At 34.0% G+C, this 24,283-nt stretch overlaps 2 protein-coding genes and 1 pseudogene across 2 annotated transcripts; 1 reads left to right on the top strand and 2 right to left on the bottom strand.

Annotated features, from left to right (window-relative positions):
• Window positions 1–1,441: 1,441 nt before the first annotated feature.
• LOC108330165 (polygalacturonase inhibitor-like) lies at window positions 1,442–2,587 on the top strand (annotated as a pseudogene).
• Window positions 2,588–10,384: 7,797 nt separating this feature from the next.
• Window positions 10,385–15,539, bottom strand: LOC108332123 (methyl-CpG-binding domain-containing protein 11). Its single transcript, XM_017567247.2, has 3 exons — window positions 15,383–15,539; window positions 15,190–15,283; window positions 10,385–11,601 (listed from the first exon to the last, which is right to left on the bottom strand). Exons 2-3 carry the CDS (start codon window positions 15,274–15,276, stop codon window positions 10,768–10,770), a joined length of 921 nt encoding a protein of 306 aa, XP_017422736.1. The 5' UTR covers window positions 15,277–15,283; window positions 15,383–15,539; the 3' UTR covers window positions 10,385–10,767.
• Window positions 15,540–20,629: 5,090 nt separating this feature from the next.
• On the bottom strand, window positions 20,630–22,647 carry LOC108330621 (uncharacterized). Its single transcript, XM_017565113.2, has 4 exons — window positions 22,286–22,647; window positions 22,096–22,210; window positions 21,902–22,016; window positions 20,630–21,797 (listed from the first exon to the last, which is right to left on the bottom strand). Exons 1-4 carry the CDS (start codon window positions 22,384–22,386, stop codon window positions 21,109–21,111), a joined length of 1,020 nt encoding a protein of 339 aa, XP_017420602.1. The 5' UTR covers window positions 22,387–22,647; the 3' UTR covers window positions 20,630–21,108.
• Window positions 22,648–24,283: the final 1,636 nt, after the last annotated feature.

Genomic DNA, 24,283 nt, shown 5'->3' with positions numbered 1-24,283 from the left:
ATGAGATCTTATCACCTTGAAGTTATTATGACTCTTGATATTTTTTATAAAATTTAAAAAAGGTGAAGTTATTATAAGTTATATATACTGATTTTTTTTTTTAAATTTGTTGAAAGTCATTATGAGTGATGACAAAGTTCAATTTATAGGATGTTGTTCATAGTAATGATTTTCAATTGAACCAAAGTCATTTTTTACGAATGATGACTTTGGTTATGTATAATTTTTCAAGTTAAAATTATGGTTAATGTAATGACTTTCATTATTATTATTTTTATATAAAATAGAGGTTGTGTTAAAGTCCAAGTCCAATGAGTTGCATGATTTGATTAAAAGATCAAATATGTTGATTAAAATAATAAAAATTTAAGACATAGATATTATAACATAATGATAAAAAACCTAATCACGATAGGGACAAATTCCCCTGTGATGTCCTTCATTTTTACAATAGGAACATTTTTTTGATTAATTGGGATTGGGTCGATCCATTTCATGGTTGATATGAGTAGTTTATAGGTCGTCTCAATATCCTATGACACATGTTACTATTTGGAATGCAATTAGGTCTAAATTTAAATAAATTCAATAATCCTTATTCTTAACTGGATGGAAGTGGAATTCATATACCTTGTTGATGGTATATAGACTATAAACATGATGGATGTATATGGTCAGGTCTAAAGAGAAAAAGCAGACAATTATTACATGATGACAAGACAGTCGAAGAGCTTGAAAATGACCATAATCACACCACCAATAATTTAATTTAGTTGTGAAAGACATTGATGGACAGTGATCATGTGGAGAAATTATTTCTTGAACCTCAAATTCAAAATTTTGTCAATCATATCTATGGACATGACACATGCTCACTTGTTGATTTCTTATAATAATTTCATTTATTTCTTTCAAATATTGATGGTCAACTCTTAACATAGAATCTACCTTCAGGTCTCGATCAACAAACCATGATGCAATCCTTTCAAATGTTGTCCTAATTAGATCCCTTACAACCATGATAAAATAAGTCGGTTAATCATTATTATTTTTAATCCATATGTTCATATTTTTAATCCATATGTTCATATTTTTAAAAGTTATTTCACAATTGATTAAGTCTAAAAATATAAAAAAATATAAAAAAAAATATTACAATTAAAGTTATCATAAGTCAAGTGGACTTTGGTTTAATTGAAAATCATCACCACGATATCCAATAAATTAAAAGTACTCGTACTTCACATTTTTCAAATTTTATAGAATAATCATAATATGTAATGATTTCAATAAAAAAATCGTCATAACTCATAATTACTTATCCACATAAATTTTAATTCAACTAACCTCATTTTAATAATTTACGAGATAAACAATCCCATTTTTTTCCCATAATTTTTGTTTCTGCATGGCAAACGTGGTTTCCCAATATCAATCCCATTGCGTTATAGTACCATTTCTATAAATGGGAAGCATCCTCGTAAACCACCTCCAACAAACTACCCTCTTCACATCTTTCAAAGCAGAAATGAAAACCACGCTGATCTTGGGACTGTTATGCTTCCTACTGTTCTCCCCATTCCCACTCGCTTCCTCGGAGCGGTGCCACCCAAAAGACAAGAAAGCACTGCTCCAACTCAAGAATGACCTCAACAACCCATACATCCTTGCGTCGTGGGATCCCAACGTCGATTGCTGCGAATGGTACTGCGTCAGGTGTGACGAAAAAACCAACAGAATACCTCGACATATCTTCCTCTGATCCAGATTCTGACGTGTCGGGCCAAATACCACCTTCTGTCGGTGACCTTCCTTACCTCCAATTTCTAACCTTCCACAAGCTCCCCAACCTTGTCGGGCCCATCCAACCCACCATTGCCAAACTCACCAAACTAAAGTCTCTCATCATCACCAACACGGGTATCTCAGGCCCGGTACCTGATTTTCTGTCGCAACTCACCAACCTCTAGTTGATCAAACTTTCCTTTAACAGCCTATCCGGTTCCATTCCCACCTCACTTTACCAACTGCCTAAACTCACCTCCCTTCAGTTGGACCGCAACCAGCTCACGGGCCCCATCCCGGGCTCATTCGGGTCTTTCAACAAGCCCGGGCCTGATCTCATCCTGTCTCACAACCAGCTTTCAGGGCCCATTCCCGCTTCCGTGGTCAACCTAGACCCTGAAAGGATAGACTTTTCGAGGAACAAACTGGAAGGTGATGCTTCCGTGCTTTTCGGGAGCAAGAAAAGGACGCAGGTGCTTGAGCTTTCGAGGAACACGTTGGAGTTTGATCTGTCCCCTTTGACGTTTCCGAAAACGAGCTTGATATGGTTGGATCTGAATCACAACAAGGTTTATGGGAGCATTCCTGTTTCGCTTACGAAAGTTGAATATCTGCAGCATTTCAACGTGAGTTATAATCGGCTGTGTGGTGAGATACCGCAGGGTGGGCGATTGCAGAGGTTTGATGAGTTTTCGTATCTTCACAACAAGTGTTTGTGTGGGACTCCTCTTCCTCCATGCAACTCTAAGGCCGATATCTAAAACTGCTTCGTCAGATTATTCTGATCTCTCAATAAAATAAAATAAATTTCTGGTTTCAATCAACATCTCGTTTTCCATCTCCAACCTATATATTCATATACTTCTTCTAACTTGCTACCAACTACTTAAAACTAAACTTCTTAACTAATTAAAACTAACATAGTTTACTTGCTATATCATGCTCTATGAACAAGAATAGTAGTATTTTCAAGCGAAAAAATAATCTACAGAAAATCAAATTGAATTGTGGCTGACGAAGCGATCGAAAGGCCGAGTTTAGTAAGACTATGACAGATTTAACTACAGACATATTTAATATATATATATATATATATATATATATATATATATATATATATATATAATTATTATCATATATTTCCTTCGTCTCTCATCTTGCTTTTGCTGAATTACAATCCATAAGATTTTAAGGTTGACTTACATTTTAGATTTCTTTTTGTAAATTAAATATATTTTAAATTGGCAATTCATAATACATTACATATTGAAAATTACATTCTATATTTTAGAATTTAAAATGTATTTAATTTTCAAAAAGCTCATTTTATATGGTTACACGAGTATCAGTTTCTCCAATTATTATAAGTACTTACTATTCTCTAAGTAATAAATACAAATTATTATAAGTACATACTATTCTCTAAGTAATAAATACAAACATATGTAGGTATAACTTTTTCAATCTTCTCCTAAGATCAATAAGTCTCAATAGAATATCTGAGAATCACTCTCAAAGTAAAATAATATAATTTAAGGTTACAGGGGGTAAACTTCAATATGTGAAAAATATTACAATGATTTAGTATACTCAGTTTTCAGACTTAACTTATCAGTTTTTGCAGTTATCATGAGTACATACACCTCTGCAGGTAATAAGTATAAACCTCTTTGGACATAATCTTCTTAGTCTCTCCCCAATATCAAGAACTCTCAATAGGATAATTGAGAAACACTCTCAGAGTAAGATAATTCAATTTAAGCTCACGAGATAAACTTCAATATGTGAAGACTATTACAATGGTTTAGTACTCACCGTTTTTTAGACTTAACTACTCACTAAGTAGAATCGACAATGATTTGTTCTCTTTTTCTCGTAAACATTGTTGTCATTATTTTTATATTTTCTTGATTAGTTTGTCCTCTATTTATAACTGTTGAAAATATAGTCATTGAAGTATTATTGAATCTAAAGTATTCGATCTTACAATTTCAACTTCTTATATAATTCTTCATATAGAAAGTCATGATGTTTTCTTCGAATTGATCTTTAAATTTCTAAATATTTTTGTTTAAGCTTTAATAGTTTTCCTCCTTCTTGATTCAGAGAGAGCTTGATTTGGAATCCTTTGATTTTATTTTCTCTCCAACTTTCAAAAAAAATTCTATTAAAGGAAACGTGTGCAATATATTATGTAATTTCTTGTTAGTAGTGTAATCACTATCAAATTTAATCAAGATCAAATTAATGGTTAGTCACATATAAATCATGTTTGCATAGAAGTAATATGATCGTTTGTCATTAATATCATTTTTACTTCATAATAAAACTTTTTTATTTACGTTTTATTATCTAAAATAATTTGAACTTGTGGCTTGTTATTATAAGCAATCAATAGCTAGTACAAAAACAGCATACAACGTCGAATATTTTGGGTCTTTTACGTCGAATTCGAGAACGACGTCATATCGGGAGACGTTAAATTAACGTCGAATTTTATCAATAAACGACGTTAATCAATTTTTTATTTTTTTAAATTAATTGTGATCCTTTTTTACAACTCTACGAGATCTGAAAAACAGAAAAACAACAAATTTCAGTTTTTGGTATTTTGTAAAGCATGAACTATGAACATGTAATATAGTATCAATAACAAACAACAATGACAAACAACAAACAAGTCCAATCAAACAACAAACAAGTTCAATCAAACAACAACAACAAATAAGTTCACCCAAACAATACCAACAAACAAGTTCAACAAAAAATAACAAGAAATAAGTTCAACAAATAAGTTCTTCAAAACGAAAACGAAAACGAAAACTAACCTTGGTTCATCGGAATAAAGTGTTGCCACATGTGAGAGAGAAAGCAAAATGCACCTATGAAGGACAACAACACAAAAATAATCGGTTAAAACAAACAAAAATCATACCTAAAGTAGTAAATTAACATGCATTTGTATCAAATGAAAGAAAGATTACATGTGATGGTCGTCAAACTTCGTTCGAGAAAAGTTTGAGCAGAGAAGAGAGTCTCGCGCGCTAAGATAAAGTGAATGAATTTTCAATCTCCCGCTCAAATTTTTATTGAATTCACTAACCTTTTAACGTCTAACGCTGGGGCATTCGACGTTTTATATCATTTTACATCGAATTACAATTCTAAACGACGTTTAATAATTGCATTTATTTACAAAAATGCCACCAGTCATTTTTAACATTGGCTATTGAGTGGTTCGACGATGAACGTGTGACGTTATACGCTGTTTTTGCGCTAGTGTTAATAATCAGAGTAATGAATCAGAGAACGTTGATTTGTAGTGTTCTGATCAACCACTTTTAATCGTTTATGGCTACTTTTATCTAATCTCAAAGTCTTGTGATATCATCTAATTAGTTAAGATTTAATCATATGATTTGTCAAGAACATACTTCAGTTGCATGAACACACTTAGACTAAATAGAGTACTGAACAAATAAATCTTTGTATTATATGTCTAGTGTATGGTATCATCTCATAAGATACTTTAATTGCTTGAGTATTTTTTTTCATAAATATATTGTCTCGTTAGTTGAATTTTAAGTCATCTAATCAAAACAATTAGGCTCCAACTACAACAACAAATGCCAGACAATTCATAATACTTATGAATTTGAAATTCATCCTTATATTGTTTGATCAGTGTATTTCTTTGTCATGTTTCTTGTATTTATTTTTCTTTGTTTTCTTCTTCATCCTTAGGATACTCTTCCTTATCAATTTTTACGTCATTTTAAGGTCTTAATATTTAAGGAATTGAGTCAAGATAATGACAAGTGGTTTATGTACTTGTGATAACTAGAAGTAGTTTATGCACTTATTTTAATCTATGATTAGTTATTTAAATCCTTAAAAATTTGTATTATGTAACCCATGAGGTTTAATGAACTAGTATCAAACTACTTTGTTATTTTAGTTTTTAATGTTTTTATAATAATTTAGTTTGTTGTTCATAAAAACAGTTTAGAACTTATTCAATCCCACTACTACTAGGGTCAGTTATTTCAATAATAAAGAATAAAGGTATACCTTTTCTCATACACAACCTCACTTTTTTTTAATCCAAATTAACTAGGTTTGATTCACCTACATAAGAGTGCTTACTACCTATTTATGTTTGTGCGTATATTATTTGCTTTGGATTTTATTCACCTTTAGTTTAGTTTTTAGCATTATGAAATTGTAGGGTTTTCTTATTTTGATTAATAATTGTTTTGTGTGTAGGGTCAAACTTCCAATTAAAATAACTTCTTTATCGCTTACTCCTCAATTGTTCTTTTCCTATTTGGATAATCACTTTTCTAACCGATCAAGTATACCTGCTAAAGATACTTTGATACTTAAGTCAATTCATGTTCAATTAGTAAAAGTGTCAACAACCATACCATTGACATGTACATGGCCAACCACTAGTTTAGTCGATCTTGCATTTCAGTCTTTCCCAAGTCCTTGGCTGGTTTGTTTGACACTTTGAACTTTAAAACCAATTATTGTTTCATGCCTACCCCATTTGGCTTTCTAGAACAATGCATGCTTCTCCTCCCCTTTTGTCTGATTACCCGCCCACATACAAAGTCTAATGGGTGTCGATTAGTTGCTTTGGGATCCCTGCAACTCAAATGCAAAGTCAATAAGATGCCAGCCTTTGACAAAGCCTTTCAGTTCAAATTTGAGATTGAATTTCGAAAACTTCACTACCCAGGAAATCATTCTTCCTACCATATCAAGCTTTTTGAGTGTATTTTCTATTGGGTGATTGGTCTGGATGACTACCTGGTGACTTTGGAAATGGGCCTAAGTCAGTTGTTGGCAAATAACAATGTTAGAGTGACTTTCTCGACCAATTGATATCGGGTCTCAACATCTTGTAGACCTCCATGTTCATGTCTATTTGATAATGGAAGATCTTATCCTTTAAGCATTGATAGGTTGCACCTGCATTCTTCATGTTCAACGACATCACTTTATAGTAGTAGTTAGTCCACTCAATGATCAACTCTTTGTTCGGGTAGTTCATGAGAACTTGGTTATATCCCAAATAAGCATCCAAGAAGCTTAGCACCTAGTGCCCTAACGCGCCATCTAACAGTTGATCGATACTGGGGAGAGGATATGCATCAGTAGGGCATGTTTTGTTCAAGTCAGTGAAGTTGGTGCACATTCGCCATTGATCGTTTGACTTCTTCACCAATACCATGTTGGAAAGCCAACTGGTGTACTTGACTTCCAGAATGAATCTTGCTTCGTTCAGCTTTTCTACCCCAGCCTCGGCCGCCTTTCACCTCTCCTCCCCTAGCTTGCGTTTCTTCTACACTAGTTTGGCCTCCTTAAAGATAGACAACTTGTGGGACATAACTCCTAGTTGGATTTTGGGCATATCCCTCGACGTCCAAGCAACAAATCTTTCTTTTTTAGGAGCATGTCCAATAACATCCGTTCATGTTCCCTACTTAAGTCATTAGTTAACTTAGTGACTTGATCATCCAATCAACCTATCTTCAAACTATTGGTCTCTACTTATGGCTTCATCCTATCGGTGACATTCGTTCTGGGGTCTAGATCAACCATCGCCACCTTTGATCGGTGAACCTTCCAAAGGGGTTGTATGGTGTCACCTTCAGGCCGACAACGTAACATTCTCAAGCTACCTTTTGATCTACATGCACTATCAGATTCGACCATTATCGAATGGAAATTTCATGACCAAGTGTGGCATAGACAATATGGCCTCAAATGTGTTTAAGCACGACCAACCAAACAATAAATTGTAGGATGTTTTAGCCTACACCAACAGATACCAAACTTATACCTCTCGGTTATAAATCATCGAACCTATTTGAGTCCTTAGTGGGTGATCTTTGCTTTTGTTCTTGCTCTGGCTTTTGTACTTGGTCGACACCCTTTTTCGCCTAATCATATGGTCTGTTCTTTTAGTATTGCACGTTAGACTCTATTGACAAGGTGGACTTCTATCTGAGCGATCCTTTTTCATGAATTGCCTCAGGTGGTAAACTCTGATGAGCTCTTCGATTTTATCCCTCAAGGTTGAACACTCTTTTGTGGTATGACCTAGATTTTAGTGATAAAGATAATGTTTGTTCCCATCGACATTAGGAGGAGTCAACTTCTTCTTGGGAATAGACAATAAGTCAACATTGAGTGTCTTTTCTAATATTTTGGCTCGAGGCACACTCAACGGATGTAATTGTTGAAATGAGGACCCTTTAGTATTTCTTATGGATGTCTCTCGTATCCTCCACCTACATATACTAGGTTGCTCTTTACCTTAGCTCGTCCATGTTCTCAATGACCTTCGTACATAAGTTGTCGATGAACGGTTCTTCGTAATGTTATGATCAAGTGGTGCATGGCCACATTTGTGTTGAGGTCTTATATCTACAAAGACACCTTTTTTGAACCTTTCCATGAAGGCCCGAAGGGACTCCTCTTTCTCTTGCCTAACGTGTTAAGTGATATGGTTGGCTTGTTGTGAACTAAGCTTTAAATCTTGCTCGGATGGTCACAAAGCAATCTATTAAATTTTCAACAACAACGAAAACCAAGCTAAGGCTTCACCCTTTAGAGAGGTGGAGGAAACCATGCACCAAATGGCATTGTTTGTCGTGTATAATGTCATTTGGTTCATAAAGATCCATATGTGTTCATCCAAGTGAATAGATATGTTGTATTTGTCGACACCGACATTCTTCAATTATAAGGTAAAAGGGTCTCCATGATCCAAATAGATTGTCCATGTTGATGGTTGAGATAGAGTGGTGGCGGTCCTTACTTGCACCGATGTTACTTGCCAAGATTGTTCGGTCTGACTCATCACAGGATTTTTAGTTACTCCGTTAAGAGTTGGGGTGGAGCACACAGAACCTTTGCTGCCTCTCTCCTGGCGAATGATCTTATTCTAAACCCCTAGTGCTTTTATCTCTTATTCATATTTGTTTTACATCTCGTTCATCTGCCTCTGCATTTTTTGCATCATCTCTATTGGGTCCATCTTATCGCTAGTGGCTTCCTCTACTACAACGTTGCTCACCAAATTCCTAGTGGTTATCGTGTGGGCTTCAGAATTTTTCACTCAACCTCATAGTGGGTGCCAAAATGTTTTGTATGTAGGATTGAATGTCCACTTAAAACAATTTTCTTGTTGCTTACTCCTTAGTTGTCCTCTTCCTATTCAGATAATATATTCTCCAATCAATCGGGTGTATCTGCTAAAGATAATTCAATGCTTAAGTCAACTTAAGTTCGATCGGTTAAGCGATTAAAGTTATAATAAATGCATAGTAAAAGTTTCAACAATCATATTTTTAACCTATATTTATAGTTTTTTCTATGAGCTTTTGATTGGGATCGACCTAATTTCATTTAAACTTAATTACTGACTTGTTTAGATTAATTAAATAATTAGTTTATTCTAATAATGACCAACCAGTCTCTTCCATGTTTATAAAAACAAGTTACATTTTCTAAGCAAAATAAAACTTCAATCATAAAATCAAATTTTATAACATTTGTTACATTTTCTAAGCAAAAAAAAAAAAATACAACTCATCAACTTGAAATGCTCCCCTAAGGATTGCTTGCTCCCCCTTAATTTGTAAACTCCCTTTTTCTTATCATAAAAAACATATTCATCCCTGAACATTATCATATGCATTTCTCCCTTTTCTTTAAGCATCAATAATAAAGTCATTGACAAACAAAATGACCGAATCTAGTCAACCTTTTCCATGTCTTCATCATTGGATGATAAATAGACGAAGTTGTTGGCACGAAAGACAGAGCAAGAATGTAGTCAGTCATTGCTTTCCATCGAGCAGCTTCATCATGAAGGGTTCTGGTGCTTGAAGGGCTGTTTAAGAAGAGCACCAGCAGCATCCAAAGCGGCCTTTAGACAATGATTCTCACTCCAGAGAATAGAAGCTTGAATCTGAGGCTCAGAATAGAAAACTATTATGCAAGTTGGCAAGACTAAAATGCAAAGAAAACGTTCCTTGCACATTGCTAATACAACTGATTGCACTGTAGCAACTGATTTCAAACTCAAAGATGTCTACAGGATTCATCCATTATTCAAAGTCTTCACTATCTTCCATATAGACAAGATCAAGCTCATATATGACCTCCGTGTATGTTGATCTTAACTCACGAATTCATGAGAGGAGTTTCATTTTAATTTCTCTTAAAGTTTTGTAATTTTTATCATAAAACATTTGTATGTGTTATTTTAATGCCTAAATATATTTTATTTTGAAATATTTATTTCTTTGTTTTCATGAACCCCTTTTTTTATAGAAGTAATATAAATGAATCGTTTTATCTTTTATTTTCAATAGTTTATTATTTATCTAAGAAAAATGCTTTGGAGTAGAAAAATGTCAATATCCATTTCCTTTTGCCATTAAAAAGTAGATAATACCTATATAAATCAATACTTTGTCTTTAAAAGTTGGAATGAGTTCAAACAAATTTTTGTGGGTTAAAGGTTTAAAAACAGAATAATTCATAATTAATCACTTTCACGTGATTTAGAAAAGTGAAATAATCCAAATCCATGAAACAGAAAATGGTAATTCCATATGAACCGTTGTTCAACCAGGACCAAATTACTTAGACAATACCTACCATAATAGCATAAGACTAGGATATTTAGGACCACTGCCTTACATATGATTGAGGTTCATATCATACATCTTACCTCATGTGACAACAGCAACTACAAGCTACACATCTGTCCAATACATGCACAGATGGTATATTACATGGCTATGCTCTGTAACTGTATATTGTAGTTTCAATAAACAATCAGATATATAACATTAACAAAAACTACAGTCATCTTCAAACAGATTTAGAAGGGTCAGAATGAGGAGACGCCTAGAGCTTATTAATCTATTGCCTGCTCCAGGCTTTGACCTCACCAGTTCAACTCCCATGATTGCCATTCTCAGTCAACTCAGCTTCAACCTTCTTATTTATATCATCAAGCTTGTCATGTTCTTCACTGTTCACTTTCGTTCCTTCTATTTTCTCAACTTCTTCAAGTTTACTAGTACTTTTGATGTATTCTTCTGTATTCACTCCTTCCACTTCAACTGTTTTGTCAGCAGTACTGCATGTTTCAGATTTCTCTGGCTCCCCAGACCTGTGATATTCTTTTGTCTCTTCCCGTGGTTGCCCAATCTTTTCTTCATCATTTCTCAGAGAAACTGCACCCTCAGTTCCTTTGTCAACAACTTCATCTTTCAATGCGTGTAGTTCTCCATCAGCAGCATTGGATTTTTCCTCATCAGTACGTACCTCAACGTTTTCTCTAGCTTTAACATCTCCAGGATTAGTTGATTTGTTGATATTTGTATCCTCTGCAGTCTTGTCATCTTGATTTTCCGTTACCACATTATTTTCCTTCTCTATATCTTCATCAACCTTAGCGATTTCATCATCTGCTTGCATCTCCGTTTCCTTTGTGTCCTCTTCTTTTTCCTCCTCGGAAGTTTCTTTCTGCGAAGCTGGTGTTGTTTTACTACGTTTCTTTGGGGGTTTGCTTTCTGTTGGAGGAGCTGCCTTCGCCTTCTCACTGATTCTTGCGGATCTTCTTGGGGTCTCACCAGTGCCCCAATCAAATTCTGATACAGCTGGACCACCAGGGTGTGCCTTCAAATATTTTTCCAACTGCTTCCTGTTATTGATATCCTCTCCTGTTGGTGCAGTGAACACAATCTCATTTTTTTTTGGAGTACCAGCTTTCTTTGGGACGAACTGCAATCAAGTACAGTATGTAATTTTCTAATTATCATCTTACAGGAAAGATCAAACAAAAAAGAACAATCATAATACAAGATTTTGCTTGAATAATTGTGTTAGGAATGGGGACAAGACTAAGAGGGAAGGGGAACATCCTTGAAGTGGACAGTAAAGACCAAGCCCAAACCCATGACCAGATAGAAGCCCAAGACTAATACAAGGCTTATTAAATATTAAAATGTACAAAATATTAAAATAATTAAATGTAGGAATGGGACCCTTGACCTCAAGCTTAACTATGATTCACTTAACCACCTTGACATATTAGTTATGCTTGCAATATTTAGAAAAAAAAAATCATTTATTTACTTCCAAATGCATAGTGTAAATAATTTAGGAATGAATTGAATGAACATAATGTTTTAGTTATCACTGAGAACGAGAAATTTCTCTGCTAGGGTTTTTCCTTTGAACAATTTGGTCTTATCAAGAATTAGTGACTATACTCAAGACTTGATGGAACCAAACCTAGTCATCATAAACATACCAAGAACCTAACCCAAATCTTCAGAGGTGCAAGTTTCTTTCTCTTAACTTCTCTCTTGAGCCTCTTGAAGCTTGAGTGGAAAGATCCACCCCCTTTTCAAACCCTTCAACTAAAGTTTACATCATTAATATTAATACAACATTAATATAAGGTAGTTTTCTAGGGTATCTTCCAATCACGTTCAGATATCATCCAAATAGTATTATTAACAAAAGTAATAGAATCTGGTATTTCACTGCAGATTTTAGGGATATCACATGAGGAGCAAACTCCTCATTAAAGAACCCAGCAACAAAGAACATAAAAGAAACAAATAAGGAAAGAAGGAAGAATACAGAGGAAACGTATCAGCATTTTAAACCAAAGTATCACTAACTTCTCTTCTCAGAGGGTATTTCGGAGATCAACGCATAGTGCTGCTATCCTGTTCACTACAACTGCTATTCAAGTCACTACTTGGTCAACCACTGCTTCTACAGAAAACCACTCTGCTACCCCCCTATAGAATGGTATTTAAAACATTAAAACAAACTACTCTCATGAAAGATTCTTCCTATCTCCCCCCCTCTCTCCCCAAACTTGCTCATTTCTCAATCCCTAATGGCACTATCACAGCTCTCCATCACCAATCTTTTAACAGCAATAGACTATTCAGTTAGAATTTTTCATTTCTTAACTGAACTCTTATTTCCAATTTTGTATTTAATCAATTTCTTCTTTCCAAATGTATCATGACTGGCGGCCAATCTGATGTTGGACCATCATAAACATTTTAATGATATTGCATATACATGATTTTATGATTTTGTAAGAAACATTTCAATGGAAATGTGCCATACAGCCTCTAAAAATTTAAACCTAACCAATGCATTATAGCAGTGAAAAGAATGGCCTATTGAATTTTTTGATGTCCAGTAAATTTATCAATTTTAGTCGTTAAAAAAAATCAGATAATTGACTCGCTGATACAGGGCTTGCATAACTTCTTGAGGTCATAAATTATAAATGACATAACTTGGGGAATGAAAACTCATAACTTGGGGATTGTAGCAAATATTGTACTATCCTACGTTCCCCAATCAAAACAATACATAATTTTTAATATTATTATTCTTTAACTTATTATATCATACATTTTTAAGTTCTTATTGTTAATCAGTTTATTATATATATTGCTTTCAATAATTTATTATACATTTAATACTGTTATACTTTTTGTTGTTATTATTATTTAATTTATTATATTATATTAATGTTTTACATAAAAAGACAAAAAAAACTAAATTGGGTTCAAATTGAGTCCCAATAAATAAAACCAGAAAGATGAAAACACAAATGTGTGAGCTTAATTCCACTGAAACCCTAGGACCCTCCTGCTAAGTGGTAGCTAAGTACCCGCAGCAGCAGCTATGCGTGCAAGTGCAACCCTAATCCCCCAAGGACCCACCAACTTCTAAACGAAGTGGTAGCTAAGTACCTACGGCAGTTGTGAAAGCCAAATTGCAACCCTAGTTCCCCATGGCAGATGGCAGAACACAGACGTGGGAGCACTGGGACTTAAGTGGCAGGTAGAGGGTGGCGATGGAGTCCATCCAGAGATCAAAGTGGAGGAGCAGCTGCTAAGTCCACAAAATGCCATGAGTTTTGTAGCAACAGGTTGCATTACGGCTGTGAAAAATTCTTCAGGAGCATTGGGGGATTGCTCTGCTCCACTGCCCCATGATTGCAGTTCAATTGACTCCTAAGTGACTAACCCACTTTTCTGTCTGCTTTGATTCGTACGGAATCGCTAATCCATGACGACATGACATGACTGCAATCACACAATCCTAACAACAGTAGCTTGGAGTCCAACCTAACCAGCTCAGAAGAGCTAATCTAGAGTAGCACGCAGCTTCCAAAATATTTTCCTTTTAACCAGTCATTCAATGCATTCAAAACAATTAAAGTCAAGTAAGAACTGCTTAATTATTTTATGCAAAGTAATTTCATGAGGGATGAATGCTAGAAAAAATTCAGAAAATCAGCTGGGTATACTAGAGAGATGGTACAACACTACAAAAACATAACTTTGAGAACAAAACTCTGAGATGAAAAATTACTTTAAATCTCATACATGAAATGATTTTAGACATTTTCCAAATTTGTGTCGCTTCTCTTCTTTTCTCACCTCCATAAAAACCAATCACAATTCCCCAATAATAAATATTTGCAAAAAGCATCTAGCAAAACACAAAATGCTGACTTCATTCCAGCAATTCAGCGTAAATACTTTTGTTTCTTTCTGAAAAACTACGTTACATTCATTTATCATAATGAAAAAGGAATTTATTTCACGATTGGTACACACTTTACTTGTTTCTGGAGGGAAAAACAATCAACAAAACTATTCCAGCTAGAAAATACTAATCATTATCCTGCGATAAGCTGCCAAATTCAAAACAAGTTTAATGCAATAAACAAGTATGCTGGAACAAAAAAAGTCAACTCGAGTCCAGTGATAACCCCTTATTACTGATTGAAAAACATAAAAATCCAAAGCCAAAAACATTTTCATTCGTGTCAAAATTTCAATATAAAGGCGTTAGTCCTATAAATAATACATTACCAATTTCGCATATAAAGGTTATAAACGTGTCTGGGGATATATTTACGTAAGACCCACAATAGAATCAATCAAAACGCATTTCCGCATATGGAAAATATAGGGCGAGACCAGAGAACCCTAACAAAAAATTGACACTCGTCTGTCATATAATTTCTCAGGATGTATTTCATGAGAATTTTGAAGCACGTTTATTCAACATAGACAATTCAACACAAACTAGCCAAAAGTACCAAAAGCCCTAATTTATGTAAAGTCACAGAGTATTGAAATCACGCAGTGCAGACCGAATATGGCGAGAGAGAGAGAAAAAAAAGACCCACATTGAAGCCAAAGCAAGAAGGGGGACACAAAATCCGCCTATTAAAGTGAATTAAGTAGTGAATCCCCTGAAACGAAATAGTCAAAGCGAAGCAGTGCATTAATAACAGGAAGAGAAACAGTGGCAAACCTTCTTCTTCCAACCAGGTGGAGCAGGTAGCTCCAAAGTGAAAATTTCCTCGCTAGCATCACCCTCTTGCTCTACTAAGCTCGCCATTTTTCACCTGCAAAATTCAGCACAAAAAAAAACTTATCTTTTAAAAAAAAGGGGGGGGGAAGAAAACAATAACACAGGACCAAGGAGAAAGAAAAAGAAAACAAACTTTTTTTTTGCTAGAATTTTTTTAATTCCGGTGAGTCTGAAATTGGGGAATTGTAATACTTGGTGTTGTGTTTGGGATCTTGAGGAGGACAAAGGTTACGAAGAAGAAGACGTGGGTTGGGAGTTAGGACACAAAGCGGAGAAGTAGTTGGGCACTGAGTAGGGTCACGGTGCTCTATCTCTTGCCACCTGTCCTCTTTCTTCTTCTTCTTACCTTTGCTTGTGTAATGTAGGATAATATTTTTATAGATTAAAATCTATAATAAATAATTGAATTATACATAATTAAAGTTGTGATAAAATAATACTTTAAATACAAATTATGTATTCTAATTTTTCATCAAATTATTAAATAAAATTCTTTTTAACATGAAAGTTGTAAAAAAAAACTAATTAAAATTAATTTAGAGATAAAGGTAAAACATAAAAAAAAAGGTTCAGTTAACATGGAAAAAATCTCCGTTTAAAGAAGAAAATAGATACAAGAAAAATAATTAATTAACTGTGAAAAAATGTGTAAGGAGTAGTGCAAAAGATAAGATTATAATTTATTACTCGTAAAAATTAACTAAACGCATTAGTTTTAACTTAATTACACATTTTGTCACAATTTTTTTATCTTACGAATTTTATTATTAAACTTTTTTTAATAAATTTTAAGGGAAGTATAAAAATTAAAGAAATGTTAACACTTTGTTAGACAGAAACAACATCAATTGTATGATAAATAAAATGTAGTTAGAGTCATAAATCGACTAGAACGTGACATACTGATGTTTTTCAATGACAATGTTTTGATTGTATTATTGACCTTTTTTAAGGATTATGTATGACATTTCATTAATGCTTTAGGTAATTGAAATTGTTACCAATAATGAAAACATAAATTGAGTGAAGGAAGGTTCTTCATTAGGTGAAAATAGTGAAAAGGATGAAGAAAATGGGCGACAATGTGGTGTATATGAAAGCCAAAAACAATTAATGTTCAAATATTTCCAAAAGTTAGTTGTCCAATTCAATATTTGATATGAATCTTAGAAAGTTGGTGTAATCTTAATTAACTCAAGAAAGTGTAGGGAATTTAAACAACCATGAAATAAAAGGTTTCAATGGTGGAAACAAACGGAACTCATGGTTATGTTTGTGGCCCTTATTGAAATAAAAGAAACAAAAGAGGAACAAGTAACTAATTTAAAAAGAAAATAGAGTGAGACTTAGGAAAGAAGAAGAGCATAGAACTCTTAAGACTGTCAAGGTTGAGCTTTCAAAAAGGAGAATTTATTTCCTCTTCAAAAATAATTTTTACAAAAGGGAATGACTCTCTTTTATAATGAGTTGTCATGGTGAAGAATAGGAAATGATACCTTTCAAGTTTTAGAAACACTAGGAAACTCAAATACAAACATATAAGACTACTTAAGTTAAAATTAACTCAATTGTTGGTATGTTTAACACTTAATTAACTCCTAATTAATCTTAATATAGAGATGGTTCCTTAAAATTATGAAGAAACAAAAGGTAGTTTCTAAAAGTATGAAAAAGATTATGAGTAACCTTCCAAGAAGCACATGTGGTGAATGGAAAAGGATATATAAGTACATGTTGGTTTACATCAATCTCACTTTTTTTCACTTATTCAATGTAGCTTGCAAGGTTTAGCATTAGGAGTGTTAGTAAGTTGAAGTTTTTTACCATCATTTGACTTTTACATTGGTATAACTTCCTTCATCAATAATAAAGGTGTAAGTTTTGTTTTTTCATGATAAGGCATTTTACGTTAAAAGTATTTTGACTTTAAGTTTCTTTTAAATCTTTATTATTATGTTTAAGCATAAGCTTAATTAATAAGAAATCATCTTCAATTGAAGATAACTCCCACTTTTTATCACTTAGGGGAATAAGAAGATGAAGATGAAGAATGTTGTGAACTTATTTCCCCTATTATCTTTTAACATCATAATTATTTTTGTTGGATTTTTGTTGGACACTCAGACGCAATATTTTCATAATCCAAACATTTAAAATATTTTGTTTTACTTCTCTTTTCTTGAAAATTAGGTTTAGATGAAGAAAATGAAAGGTCTTTAATTTTATGATGTGAAGAAGAAGATTGAGGAGTTATGTGAGGGAGATAAGAGAAAGAAGACAAGAATAAAAAAAAATGAGAAGTTTTGGAATGCTTACCTTAAGATGACATTTCCTCTTCCTTCTTATCCTTTTATGGTGAGTTTCATGTGAAATATGAAGAGAATCTTGTGTTAGAATTCCTCCTTAAGATTTTTCACTTTCATGGTGGACAAGCTCCTCCAAAGATCTACAATGATAAAATTCAACTACATCTTGAATGTTTTGATTTGGCTCTTTCATAAACCTTGTCATGGTTGGATCTAACCCTTTATCAATCTTATAATTAACAAGGAGCATCCTCCATACTTTTGTTTTCTTGTCTCAACATTTGAATTTGAAGAATCAAATCTTTTTTTTATAATGTATGAATATAAACCTTTTTTTTCGAACAATTTTAATGCGTCACAAGTGACTATTAACCTCTTCTCGTCATCTTCAATATCAATGGATTCTACCAAACCAATACATAGCCTTTAAAATCTAAAGAAAAAAGAAAAAAAAAACTTAATAAGGCCCATGTCCAAAAGTCCAAAATTCCTTAAGAAAAGAAAATTTTAATCTAATTTCCTCTCCCATTTTTGTTTATATATCGATATCAACACTACCTATGAATCTAGGAAAGTTTATATTATTTTTATTGAATTTTTCTTCATGTGCATATTTATCCCTTTAGGAGTGGACAAAATTAATCGAATTGAACTATTAAATAATTGTGTCATATTATACTAAAAATACTTAACCATTTATAATAAAAAAGTGAACTAAACCATTTTATAGTTCCGTTTTGAAAAACTAAACCTCTAAAGTTGCAGTTCAATTAGCTACTCGTTAACTTAAAACTACTTTGATGAAATGCATAGTAGCACATAGGCATATAGGTTGAAGGTCAAGACGAACTAGTTTAGGTCAAAGGTCAAAACGGACTAGTTAGGTCGAAGATCGAGATGGGATGGTCTGAACCAAAGGTCGAAACGGGATAGGCTAGGCTACAATCAAAATTTGGCCAAATTCAATCACGGTCAAGATTTGGTCTAATTCGACAGAATCGACCAAGATTGAAATTTGGTCGAATTTGACCAAGTCATGTCTAACCTAAATTCGAGAGTCATCACCAATCGAAATTCGATCAAAATTGACCGAGTAAGACCTAGTCCAAATTTGACTCAATCAGCCTTGGCCAAAATTCAGTCGAATTCATTCGAGTTGACAAATTTGACCATTTTCAATGCAATTTAGTATAGTTTGATTTTGTTGAACATATAGTTCAGTTTAGTTTGTCTGTACTCTTCAGTTCAAACAAACTATTTTTTCATTCACTAACAGTTTTTAACAGTTTAATTCAATACAATTCATTTTGTTCACTCCTATTTCTCTCCTTGCACCCTCCTTTCTTGGCAGTAGAAATCATCTCTCTCATTTTCATTCATACATGAAATAAGCTCTTGAAGGTTTTCTTCCCCTTCTTTCATTTTTTATATTTTAGATTTCAAGTCTTTCTTGCTCCAATAATTCAAGAGTTGTTTACGGGTTTCTTGTTGTCTTTCCATATTCACACTCCCTTCTTCCCGAAGTCTTTTGGGGGACTTAGAGACATCCTTGCAAAACTACACAAAAATAACAAAAGCAACACAAAATCTAGTGTGTGAATTGGGGGAAATTTTCCTAATCTCTCTTCTTAGTGGTTACACTCAATGTTTTAGGCTTTTCTAATAAATGTATAGTTTTTTTAAAAGGGTGGGCTGCATTCAAATCACTCAAAAGAGTACATCAAAAGTTTACTAAAATTGCTTCAAAATTTAAATCATGAAGTACTTTCCCTAGAGTGAAATAGATACAAATCTAAAATATCAAAATAAATGAAAAATATTTTAAGAAACACTAATTTAATTTCTAATACGTTTTACTCATTTTATTCTTTTACATATATACATACTATTCATTTTCACTAATATAAAATATAATTTGTTTTATATATACATAAAGCCAGGACAACCAAACCAACGAGTAAATCAACCTTGTCCCAACTTCAACCTGCCAAGTTGATACATAAGACAATTAATTAGTGGGTTAAATCTACTAACTCTTTTCACCATTTTTGGCATGTTAAGTGAATAAATCCAACAGATTCAATCTGCTTCAGTACACCAGAATGATCGTCACACGTTCGACACTGATCTTAATTATTAATTGCACGGTCTATCAGCTTTGCCTGTCTGTCTATAATTTTTCATTAGAATTGGAATTGGAGTTACACTCTGATAATACGAAAATCTGCATTAAAAGATTATGCATTTTAAGATAAGAAACTCCGGCTATAATTAAATTACAAATTAATTCAAAAAGCATCTACAGAACTTCACAGAAGTTTAATCATTTGCTGTGAGCAATTTTTCCAATGGTTTAACTGCATTGAATACATAAAAGCGCCTGCACTCTTACAGACCTATTGCCATTCCTGCACAGGATTTTCATTTGCATAAAAGTAGAGATTACTATTACCGTAGAGGCAGGAGTTGAATTCCATACAGGAACCAACCTCTGCTCCTGCAACTCTCAATATTCATTCTTAAATTATTGAGTTTGATGATCAAAAGCCCTGTGTCTTATCGGGCACAGTAGGAAATTTGAAATGCATCAATAATGAGTTATCAGATATTTATCTTTTATGATATAGAAACTCACGCTTCTACTAACACGACAGACTGATTGACTTCAAACATAACGTTGTCAATTACATTGGACAGTCTCAGTGTTAATGAGATCAAGTGTAAGAAAGAGCAAGAATATTGAATCTCTGATGTCGTCATACATCTAATTAATTCCTGTTAAGTATTACAAAAGTGAAAGTTTTCTTTTTTATTTTACTTTTATAATTCACCCATTATAATGGAAAATGCACCTTATGGCCTCTTTCTCGGCTGATCATTTGCATTAGACATAATTCTGCAAAGCAAAGGCTTAACTGAAAAGTGATTCCAGTTAGCAGATTGAACTGATGACCATAAGAATTTAAGAGGTACAGATAGCATAAATATAGTACATCTGCCATGTTTGCCCCCCCAGTTTTTTAATTCAATCAGGCCACACATTAAGTTGGGGCATATAAACATTCATTAAGACATTTGTTTCTCTTTCCTTTCTCGAATTTGGCAATTTCTGAACCAAGTAGAACCAAAACAAAGCAAGCTAATATATACAGATCAATTTTGCAGCAATGATAGAGAAAATCAATACCACCTAATTTTTACATGCAGAGCTACAGACAGAGAATCCACGTGAGAGGACGAAACATCATGGATCAATTAAAATTGCAAAAGCATATATGCTACGACAAGAACGACAAACTACAAACCTGACCCAACAATTGTACCAGTAAACAGATTGGACGGAACCGTCATTGCCCGCAAAATTGCCCATCCCGTACCTAGAAGCGCATTGCCCTTCTGAAAAGTTGCCCCTGTTCTGATCACCCTCGACGTCATGGTATAAATGCATATTTGGTTTAACTTCTTTTGAAGAAATAATCACTTGTTATTTTATCAAGGAAACTAAAAAAGACAACTATGTTCCCCAAATGAAGCTTGTTCCCAAAGCATGCAACTAAATGGTACCGTAACCAGTTCCTCTGGGGTAAAAACAGTAACCTTCATTGATCTGTTGAGATGAACGGCCAAATTTACTAGCCTCCTGAGAAACTCTTAGCCTGACATCTTCTAAGCCATATGCCGAACTTGTTTTGTTAGTCTGCAAGCACACACCCAACCTCAAAGACAAATCACATTCCCCGGCTCGCGACTCCTCCTCCGCAACACTTACAGCAGGTTCTTTCACAATTCTGTTCGGAGAACAATGGACTCTACCACAGTACAAGTTCCGCAATGGATCCATTCTAGATGGCTCCAAGGCTGGACTAACGACGGGTCTGCCAACAAAGATTGTATCAGAGTAAGTGTTCCCTAGGTTGTTGATCCGCAGTCGAGGCTGTTGGGCTTCAAAACCATAACACAATGGGTAAACCGAACCCAAGTTCAATGAGGGGTTACTTTGCACTGCCAAGGGTTGGTGATGGTGAACAGCAGCAAAGTTGTTCAATAAAGAGTAGTTATTTAGGCTGGTCTGGTGGCTGGAATCCGACACTGGAAAAAAGGCTAAAGCATTGCTAGAAGCAACAGATTCGGGAGAAACAGAACAAGGGTATTGTTGATTCCTCGATGTAAGGTAAGTCCTGGAGTTATTGTGCCTATCACTTCTTGATGTTTTCTCTGGCTTGCAACCAAGGTAAAGTGCAGCTAACAGAATAAAAAAAAAAACGCTCAAATTTATAATTCCTATATGACACAAGCAGACTCCGAAAATTTTCAAAGGAAATGTGAGGGGAAATTTTTTTTAGCACCTTCGATACATGGTGGCATAAGCTTGCCGGTCTCGTTGGTTTCTTCTCTGCGAATGATAGTGTTGATGGCATCGTTGAGGCGGTCGAGGAGCGTGTCGGGGTTAAGGTACTCTGCCTAAGGAAAGGAAAAGAAAAAATAAAGAAAAAGATCTAAGAAAATGTGACATGCATTTGGTGGAAACAGAGAGAACAACCTCTGAATTGGCTTTGGAGTAGATGATTTCTTCGGCTCTGAGGACAACGACGGGAAGCTTCTGCTGCCACTCCTTGTTGTTCTTAGTAGAGGGAGAGTGAAACTCATTGGCGACCCTAATCGAACAGGTGAGGCGCGGTTAGGAATCGGAGGGAAGGAATAGAGCATTAAAGAGAAGAAAGAAAAAGAACCTGAAAATTTGTCGAATGAGGGAACCTCTGATGGGTTGGTGGCGGTCGCTGTGCCAAGCTCTCCTCATGCACTCGTATGGTCTTGGGCCTGGCCTGGGCATCTTGAAGAGGGTGGAAAGTGGAAAGAAAAGAAAAGAAAGAAAAGAAAATAAGCGTGTGTTTGTGTTTTTGCGTTGTGTTGTTGGTTGAGAGAACCGAGGTAATATAGTAGTTGATTCTACCTAGGTTTTGGTGCGATGTGTCTCAAACTTTAGGTCTTGCCTGTAATGGCATAGTTTTGGTCGTGTAGTAGGAGGAGGAAAGAAAGGAGAGAGCACCTTTCTCATTTTCTTTCTCTGACAAATTTAAAAGGTTAATTTGGGTTGTTATGTTTTTTCCTTTTAATTATGTTTTGTGTAGTGCCAAGGGGGGGCTCGGGGGGTCAGACCACGCCTGTTGTGAAAAGGAGACGGCTTCGGTTAACGTCAAAAGGTACCTCCTGGACATTAAACTCCATTCAAATCTCTCTCTCTCTCTCTCTGCTTTCACTTTAACTTAACACTATCATTTTTAACTATTTTTATTTTTATTTTATCTTTTTTATTATAGACCAAAGAACTTATTTTTGTATTTTAACAGCTTTTTTATTTCCTTTTAATACAAACATGTCAAATAATTACTCTGAATTTTCCTTTTATTGTTTCATTATCATGGCCAGCTGTGGCTCATTCGTACACCCAAAACAATACAAGATGACAAAACTTATCCAATATCAACTTAGTTATTAAAAAGTATAAAGCTAACCAAAAGGATCTGGTTTAGCTTTTCGCATATATATAATCTTTACAGCTCTTTGCTTTAAATCGATTTTTTTTATTTATTCATTTAATGAATGGTATATGTTGTTTCGAGATTAATTTTATATCTGAATAAACTTGTTTTGACTTTGAAATGTGTGAAACGATTATGTTATATTCAGTTATTTAATTAAGTAAATTAAAATAACCTTTTTCAATCAAATAAATTGTGTATAGTATAAAATATTAACCGAGTGGTTATAAACAACCAACCGGATATTCAGGTAATCTATTTATATCTTATTCTGTTTATATTTTATTGGGCTTATATCAGCTTAGGATCCATGAGGTAAATTATAAATACAAAGCCAGGGCCAAAGGCCAGGTACGTTCCACTTACGCATTATTCACTCTACGCTACTCTAAAATACTCAGTAGTGAAAATCATTCACTAAACATTCAACTAAGAGCCGAGGCTCCTCAAAATCACACGCCCGGAGTACCTTTTGCAGGTACATCCACCCCCGTCCAAAAGGAGACCGATCGGCTTGCGCCAACACCGATCGGCCAACAGCTGGAGTTTGGAGGCGAGCGAGCAGCCCAGACACATCAACAGGTTAGTTTCTCGGTTCCAAAACTTTCCACCGAAACAAATTGATACAAAGATTAATTTGATTTAAAATTGAACAAAATGCTTATAATAATAATAATTGAAGACATTAAATGAAACTAGATTTAATCTAGAAATAGTAAAAAAACTAAAATTTCTCAAAATAAAGATTGAAAAAAAGAAAAATGATTTCAACTTCCAGCAACTAGAATATACTTTGCATACAACAATAAAACAGAGAAAAGGGAATAAGAGATTCATGTTCAACTTAATTTCAACCCCCAACACCTTTTCCTACAAATAGTTACCTTTCACTGATAGAAATTGATACTCTTCCATTAAATAAAAAACTTCTAGAAAATTATTATAAAAGAGAAACTAGGTTATTTATAAATTAAAATTAATCTATACACAGATTTAAAGAAATTATTTGAAAATTTCTACCAATTAATTTCTGCAAAAGTTAATTTTACACTTTTCCTTTTGCTAAAAACTTATATGAAAGTTCAAACATATTTAAAAATAAAAATAAATTATAATAGGCATAAATAGATAATTATATGATAACTGATCAACATAATGTTAATATTGTACGGACATCTTTCATGTTTA

This window comes from Vigna angularis, chromosome 4 (assembly GCF_016808095.1).
Source record: "Vigna angularis cultivar LongXiaoDou No.4 chromosome 4, ASM1680809v1, whole genome shotgun sequence".
Taxonomy (NCBI): domain Eukaryota; kingdom Viridiplantae; phylum Streptophyta; class Magnoliopsida; order Fabales; family Fabaceae; genus Vigna; species Vigna angularis.
Note: the sequence above shows the minus strand (reverse complement) of the source record. Positions and strands in the feature narration are given on the sequence as shown.

Coding starts and splice junctions, on each gene's coding strand:
- LOC108332123 (XM_017567247.2), bottom strand. CDS start 15,276: ATGGCGAGCTTAGTAGAGCAAGAGGGTGATGCTAGCGAGGAAATTTTC. Junction 11,602..15,189: donor CACCTGGTTGGAAGAAGAAG/GTTTGCCACTGT, acceptor ACTTGATTGCAG/TTCGTCCCAAAGAAAGCTGG.
- LOC108330621 (XM_017565113.2), bottom strand. CDS start 22,386: ATGCCCAGGCCAGGCCCAAGACCATACGAGTGCATGAGGAGAGCTTGG. Junction 22,211..22,285: donor CTCATTCGACAAATTTTCAG/GTTCTTTTTCTT, acceptor CTGTTCGATTAG/GGTCGCCAATGAGTTTCACT. Junction 22,017..22,095: donor ACTCCAAAGCCAATTCAGAG/GTTGTTCTCTCT, acceptor TCCTTTCCTTAG/GCAGAGTACCTTAACCCCGA.